An 8,329-nucleotide genomic window follows, 5' to 3' on the forward strand; every position below is an offset into this window, starting at 1 on the left:
AATATTTAAAAAATTAATTTGACTAATAAAATCTTTTATGTTATGTTTGTTTGAAGAGAAAATAAAAAAAAAAGAAAAAAAAAAGAGAAACGGAAATAAAAAGAAAAATAATTAATTTTTATTGTTTGGTTGAGAATAGAAATTAGAGAAGAAGGAAAGGGATGAAATAACTGGTAGAATCCACCAATTTTTTTTCTCTCCAATATTAGAAAGAAAAAAAAGAGATATTTTCTCTCTATACTTCTAATATTTTCCCTTCACTTTTTTCAATATATTTTATAATATAAGAATAAAATTATTTTTTTATAACATTTCTTTCTTCTTTATTTTTCTTCCATCCAAACACATCTAAAAAAAATAAAAATCTACTTAATTTCTTTTCTTTCCTTTTTATTTCCTTTCTCTCTATTTCTTTCTTTTCAACCAAATATAATTTTAAAGACTAATTTAACTATTAAAACTATTTCTCTCTATTTCTTTCTTTCCAACCAAAAACTAATTTAACTATTTCTCTCTATTATCTTTTTATATAGTATATTTTTAGTATTTTTAATACTTAGTATGCTATAATTTTTTACTATTATTATTTACAGTTAAATTTTTGTTTAATTTACTTTACCTAATAAAATCAACAAATCATATTATAAAAAGATAATAACAAACATAATACACAAAAATCACAATTATAAAAATGTATAATATCAAACAAACAGTTGAAAAAAATAAAAAATAAAAAAATAGAACTCATATAATAGAAATAACAAAAATTTTATAAATAATATAATAATATACATAAAAGATAAAATTGATAAAAGATAAATAAATTGTTAGTATCCATGACTAAAAATCCATTAAAAAAACGCAGAAACTAAAAGTAGTTTTCTTGTAAACGTTGGTTTAAGTCTAAACGTGTCTTTTCTCTTCCAACGAGTTTTCAAACACACCCTAAATCACCGCTTTGAGATTGCTACAAGTCTTTTTGCCTTTCTGTGCCACACTGCCACTAATCTCTTCGTTATCTACACACGCTAAAAAACGAGGCAATCATTTCATTATGCTATAGTAATAATAATAATAATAAAATCAATAATAATAATAAAATCAAGTAAATAAATAAAGTAGGCTGTTATTTTCTCTGGCAAGCACATGATAGAAACAAAACATAACTTCATATAACCTCCGGGTAGTCACCAAAAGTATAACCTACAGGTTGATAACATCAAATTTAGGGGTTGAAAGTTACATGCAGATGTAGGAAAGGAGAAAATCATGTGTCGCTAGTTCAGAAGTAGATAACATGAATGACATACATCATCTTTTTGTTTAGACTAACCAACAAAAACATTGTACTATGCAAATCACAATCCACGCCTCTAACACAACAAGCATCTGATTTACTGATAATGATATTTTTCATTTCAGCTTCAAGGTGGTTTTAAGCAACGCCAAATGTTACAACTTATGTAAATGTAAATGTCTATAAACACATTCTTACAGAGAAAGACAAATGTAACATAATATTATTAGCCCTTCCAATTGTCTTTACGCTTGCGTATCTCTCTCAAAGCTTCAACAGGGGACTTGCAACCCACCTTCTCCTGCAAATAATTTAAGGTTTTATTTCTCACTTTCTTGAACAACAAGGAATATGCATTCTCTAAGTTCATCTATTTCATTCCGTGCTCTTGTATTATGCTATATGGTATATACCTGAAGTTCGGGTAAGTCAACCCTCATGAATGGGTTGGTCTCCATCTCTTCTTCAATGGTCGAGGGAATTGTAGGTTGGCCAGCTTGATTCTGCTTCTGAGCCCATGCTAACTTCTCTTGTATCCTTGAGTTGTTTGGCTCAATTGTCAGAGCAAATTGCAGATTCTTCACTGTGTACTGTGCACAAAACATAAGCCGACATAATTAGGAATCAAGTTTTATAGTTCAAAACTCGATAGTATACTTATTCAGGAATTGAACTGCATTCTTCGTATACATTTAAATCAAACCTTTTGGACTTGTTTCACTTTGCCAAATTCATGAAGAATTTTCCAGGCAGATGTAATTTTCCTAACTTCTCAAAATCCTATGAATAACCATTCCCTCTATCTCAACTGATTACCACTCTTGCAGGGAGAAGTCGTGCATAAACTAATTGTTGAAACTGCTAGGTGGATCAATTTGTTCTCTTAATTTAGGAGAAGATGAGTGACATTTTTCTATAATAAATGATCTTTAGTAAAGGCAGGGACGGAGCTAGATAAAATATTAGAGGGGGGCCAAAAATATTTATACAATAAAATAAGACTAAAATAAAATTTTAAAGGAGGCTAAATTGAAATTTACATAGAATTTATATGTAAAAAATTAAAATTAGGGAGGCCATTGCCCCCCTTTCCTACCACCTGGCTCCGCCCCTGAGTAAAGGAAAGGAGGGGGGGGGGGGTGATTTTAGTGTTATTTTACCTCATGGCCGCAGTAAACGAGGGTTGGCTTTGGCAATGAACCTAGTGTTACACAGAGTGACTCATACATCTGTTCTGCAGTTCCTTCAAAAAATCTCCCACAGCCTGCAATAAACTACAAAAAGCAACAACACAATAAATTAAGGTCTTCGTTTGGTTTTTTTTTTTTTTTTTATTTTGAAAGGAAGAGTTCAACACAATAAAGTGGAGCTTATTACAAGAGCTAAAAATAAACCAAAGAAAGACAAAAGTCTAACAATAAACCACTTTATCATTCAAGAACGTAAATACAAGTGTTAATGCATCATGGAGATAAAGACAGCTAAAAAGATAAGCTACATAAACTGACCCCAAGAGGTTGAGTAAACTATACTTCCCAGGGAACAACTCTTTGGGACATGAAAGAACTCAAGATGAGAAAGATAAGATTGATCAGTGAGCTTACCAGTGTATCTCCCGTAAAAACAGCAGGGTTCTCGTTCTCTTTGCCAGTCACATAATAACTTATGTGACCTTTGGTGTGACTGAGCAATTCAGGAAATTAAAAATAAAAATTTTATTATAGTTAACAAAAGAGAAATGCGTAGTCAGAAAGGAAGAAGGGTTCAATCACTAGAAAAATCAAGAAACAATAGCATGCATGATGCATCTAATAATAAGTAATAACAATTACACAAAGTTAAGCTTCCTTGGTGACTTTTGCTAAGTAAAAATATTATATTAGTGTTACAAACACATAAACAGAGCTAGGAAACTATAACCCTGTATTAAAAACCTTGAAATATTTACACAATTATTTTGTAGATGAGATCAGCTCTCAAATTAATACCATTTGAAATAACTTATACAATAAATTAAAGATTCCAGCAGACAGTAATAGAGGATCGAAAGCATTTTGAACAAGAAATTCACCTAGTATACATTTCCTCATCAGCACAAAACTTTCTAGTAAGATAACCACATTAAGAACATCAGTTTTCTTTCCCATTTTGCTAATTATTGACATCATACTCACGATATTATTATATTTTTCAAATCTCTTACAGAATTGTACTATCAATACAATTTGGATATTGTCAATTCAATAGTCCTACAATAGAAGCAGTTGCAGGGAACTTCATATAAAACTCCCTACCGTTGTAAAGTTCAGGACGGGGGCACTAAAAATAAATGCTAGATGTATACTAAAATTAGTCACCAAATCAACCATCAGTAGAAAATATATATCAAAACACAAAATACATATTGAAAATGTTAAATAACATGTATTTATACACAAATACATAATGGTTGATTTTCGGTGTGCATATAGCATTTTTGTAAAGAAATAAGCAACTGACAAATTCAATAGACATACCAAGGTGTGTGAAGAGACAATATATTAGTATCAGCTCCTAGGGAAACCTTATCCCCATTTTCGACCTTATCGGTGCAACCCTTCACATTATCAATTGAACCACCATAGACCTTGATTCCAGGCACCAGTTGCCTTATCTGTTCATTTCCACCAGCATGGTCCCTGTCATTTACAAACTCTCATTGCCAATCAATATTCTATTATTGATAACTAAGTAAACCTATGAAAAACTGATAATCATAGTTAAACTAAATCTCTATAAAAAATTAGCCTTGGCTTGAGTGCCTTTTTGATATATAGATATCTTAACATCTGATAAACAGTTCATATGTAAATGATCAATCTTCAAAGCAGATAGAAGCTAATGCATACAGATTCTATAACAGTTCTAATCAACTTCAAATTCCAGTTAGGTTATACTTAAAGAAAGGTGAAGAAGTAGGAGCATGGTACCAATGATGGTGGGTAGTGAGGACAAGCTTGAGATTGACGCCATGGGAATTGGCAGCTTCGAGAACCTTCTGAGGCTCAACAGGGTCCACCACTGCACCTTCTTTGGTGCTCTCGTCCACTATCCTGCATCAGTACAATAACCCCAAATTGAATGTCAACATATAAAAGGGGAAAAACAAGATAATATAATGAGACTAGTGATATTACAAGTAGGAATAATTGTCTTGGAGACAAGGAATGTGATAAATTTTCATGGTTGCACAATCCTTGACGATGATGCTACTACGTCCCAACACAACTGATGCTTCGGGCTATTTCCAATTTTCTATATAGTTTAAGGCTTTAAGCCTTCTCGTGGGGCGTGGCTTCGGTCTAACACTGCCACGCACCTATGACCTGTCAAATCTCCCAAGAGGCATTTCGTTCGCCTGAATATACAATTTGTTTTTAAGCTCATGTGCTACTGCGGATGACAGTTGTACTAACAGCATATCTTGGGCCTTAAGTACCAAAAAGAGCATATCTTGGGCCTTTAAAAGGATCACACTTGGGTTCATGAGTCCGCTAAGTCCAGTTTGTGGAAATGAACTCTTTCTGGTGTTTACTGTTTAGTGAGTGGTTGTGTGTGGAAGAAACTTTTCAACGTGTTGTCTGTGCCAACAAGCTTTAGCTCAACTGGCATATGCTCCTCTTTCTTATCAAGAAATCTTGGGTTCAAGTTTCATATAGTACAAATTTTATTAAAAAGAAGGTATTATGTGTGTGTGAGTGTGTAACCTAATATTAAAAATTGTCCAATCTATCCTCTAAAAAAAAACGTGTTGTCTGTTGTGTGTCCTATCCCGAGAAAAAAAAAAAACCCGTGTTCTCTATTTTGTGTAAGTTTATAATGCCTAAAGTTAAAGATCTATCTAAAATCCTAAGCTAGTAAGCTTACACGCACGTTAGTTACTTGGACGGTGAAAATCGAGCATACCTATAGAGAGACAAATCAGGTGGCCCACGGTCTGGTTAATCTAATTCTGAAAGGAGATGCTCATTATTTATGATTTGATAATCTCCCAAAAAAGTAGAGTTAATGTTATTTGCATAGTTATCAGAACCGACAATTGATCCGATAAAATTATTAGATTATTAAGTTAGTGATTTAACCGATGAGTTAATAGTCGAACCGTTTAATCCGATAATAATTAAATAAATATATAAAATTATAATACAATATTTATTAAAAAATAAAAATTAGAGTTTAATATTTTATATTATTTAAATTTAAATAAATTATATATAAATTTTATTAGCTTATTACTTTAATATATATATATATATATATATATATATATATTAGCCTTTAATTTAATGGGTCTAAACTAAAAAAAGTTACATATAAATAAAATTAATATTAGACATTAGGGGTGGCAAAGCGGGCCGACTCGCCCCAACCCGCCCCACCCCGTCTAGGCCTGCACCATAAACGGGGCGGATCGGCCCGTCCCGCCAACTAAAATGGGTTCAAAATGCTAGCCCACCCTACTTTATGGCAGATTGGCGGGTCGGCGGGCTAGCCAGCTTGACTCTTTTTTTTTTTAAAGAAAAATAAAATTCATTAAAATTAACAAAAAATAATAATTAAAAAATCAAATACAAATAAAAAATAATCAAATTATAATATATTTTTTTACTATTTTTTTTTAATTTTTAACTTCAATAAAATTGTTCAAAATAATATTTGTCAATAGAATTATCTTTATTTTAAAAATAAGTCACATAATTTGAGCATATATACGAAATTGGTAAATAAAATAAATAAAGTTAATAACTAAAAGAAGAATAAAACAAAAAAAGAAAAAAGTGTTTAAAAAATTCTATAATTATTAATTTTATAATAGTAATAACCCTTTTATTTAATAAAAAAAAATAAAAAAATTTTCAGTCCGGCGACCGACCCGACCCGCCCCGTCAAAACCCGCCAATTTGGCGGTGTGGGTTTGGCGGGTTTTTTTATTTGGCGGGCTTTAAATCCTAGACCGACCCACCTTTTTTAGCGGGTTTAGCGGATCGGTCCGACGAGTTCGACCCGTTTTGCCACCCTTATTAGACATATGAACTAGTGTATCGTTGTTGGCTTAGAGTATTCTCATGTGAACTTTCTTATTATATATATTATTATTAGCCTATAATTATTAAAGAAGAATGATTGACTTAGTGGCAAGGGAGCTGAAACTTTTTAACGGATTTGACCACCGTTGACCGGATTAATTGCAGAAACAGTCTGTAGACCGGATTAATTGCAGAAACAGTCTGTATCGTAAACTGAATCGGTCAGACCACTCTAGTCGAACCGGCTAATTCGGTCCGATTCTGATAACTATGGTTATTTGTTGATTGTTGTGGGATTCAATTTTTTCGTGATGGTTAATTGCGTTTTTTCTTTTCTTTCTTGGTTTTAGGATTTCTGATATACAAAAAAAATTTAAAAATTGTCTAATCCATCTAAAATTATTATTCAATCTATTCAATTTTCTCAACAATAAAAAAATTTAAAGTAAAATATTTCACTGACTTAAAAAATAGCATATTTCTGACAAAAAAAAAGTAGAATATGAAAAATTTTAAATTTAAACTGGTATTTAATTTACTTTGTTAACAAAAAATAGTTTACAAACAAACCCCCAAATATATGAAGAATTAGTGAATGAATCCATGCTAAACACGCAAATTAAAAATTACATTATGTCTTTTTAACATCATGTGCATTATAATCTGTGCGGTTGTCGGTTTTCGGACAGGTCGGGTGTGAGAGCGTAGAGGTGAGGACGCTTTAGCTTGGGTCACACCGGTGGCGAACTAGTTGAGCAGACGAGCACTTGGTCTGAAGAGAAGATGAGGGGGGTGCCACCTGCAAAGACACTCCGACGCTCAAGTCAGTAATGTGCAGGCGGGCAGAATAACGAGGTGAAAGGATATGACGTACCTCGTGGGAAGAGCCAATCTTCCCTTTATATACATGTCAGTAGTGGGCCCCTTATGGGGACAGGCCCATATTCCCAAGGACGCTGTCCTGCAGCCACGTGTGAACCGTACAGGACGCGTGTCCGGGTCGGTTGGGGGGCGCGTGTCCGGGTCGGGTACTGCTTGGGTCGGGTCGACCCGAGCGGATTTTGGGCCAGGCCGTAACAGTGCCCCCACGCGCCAATGGTAGTCGTGGGAGCTACCGATGGCGTGTCGTCTCGCATCTCGTTTGGTCGGCCGCCCGTGGGAAGGATATGCCCTCAACGCGCGTGTCCCTTGGTTGCTCAAGCAACCGTTTCATCGCTTCGTTTCTTGCGCCGAGCATTGAATGCTCATAATGGGGTGGAAAAACCCCGTTTGAAAAGACCATTTTGCCCCCAGGTGTTTCGCGCATTGGGGAAGCAGTTTTTTAAACGATCGGTTTCGACGCTTCTGTACTTTTCTACACTTCCCATTTTTTCCTTTCTCCCTCCCTGTTGCGAAGTTTCAAGGTGTTGCTGCGGTGCCTCTGTTCGTCCTTCTTGCATTTTTCCAGACTCACAACTTTATCCTCTTTTCATCAATTCAGGTAACTCTCGAATCATTCCCCTTTTTATGCATTATTTTTGTATGCTTGTTGCTTGGTTCTTTGACGTTACTGTATAGCCTTTTAGCTGCGAGTAGACGTGTTAGGGGGGAAAGTACCATTCCAGGGTAGGCTTTTTCTTGTTCTTTTCGCCATTTAGTCTTGATTGGCCTTGGTCAGGGAGTCGTGGGGGTAGTGTCTGTATTCGGTCTGAGCAACCGATCTCTTAGACTGACTGGATGGTCCCCCCATGTAGGTATGGCTCGCACGGTCTCCCGGGCATCCGTTAACCCCGCGGCGTACGATCCCTATGCTTGGGTCGTTTCCGACGTGAAGGATTCGCCTAATCAAATGGGCGAGGAGGAGCTCACCGAGTTCCGTCAAGCCGGGTATTTGTGTGGTGGGACTGACGAGGAGGCCAACTACGACGTTTTCGTCCCGGCTCCTCACGAGCGATTGTACGAACTCAACTTCCAACCCCGCCAGGTT

General features: G+C 35.0%; 1 protein-coding gene across 2 annotated transcripts; it reads right to left on the minus strand.

Annotated features, from left to right (window-relative positions):
- Window positions 1-841: 841 nt before the first annotated feature.
- LOC130954617 (hydroxyacylglutathione hydrolase cytoplasmic) lies at window positions 842-4,719 on the minus strand. 2 transcript variants are annotated; one of them, XM_057881375.1, is made up of 8 exons: window positions 4,474-4,719; window positions 4,267-4,389; window positions 3,814-3,975; window positions 2,902-2,980; window positions 2,458-2,571; window positions 1,711-1,887; window positions 1,496-1,598; window positions 842-1,028 (listed from the first exon to the last, which is right to left on the minus strand). In XM_057881375.1, exons 1-7 carry the CDS (start codon window positions 4,518-4,520, stop codon window positions 1,524-1,526), a joined length of 777 nt encoding a protein of 258 aa, XP_057737358.1. In that variant the 5' UTR covers window positions 4,521-4,719; the 3' UTR covers window positions 842-1,028; window positions 1,496-1,523. The 2 variants fall into 2 exon arrangements, with proteins under 2 accessions (XP_057737358.1, XP_057737357.1); XM_057881374.1 differs by lacking the exon at window positions 842-1,028 and having other exon boundaries at window positions 1,273-1,598.
- Window positions 4,720-8,329: the final 3,610 nt, after the last annotated feature.

Source organism: Arachis stenosperma, chromosome 10 (genome assembly GCF_014773155.1).
Source record: "Arachis stenosperma cultivar V10309 chromosome 10, arast.V10309.gnm1.PFL2, whole genome shotgun sequence".
NCBI lineage: Eukaryota > Viridiplantae > Streptophyta > Magnoliopsida > Fabales > Fabaceae > Arachis > Arachis stenosperma.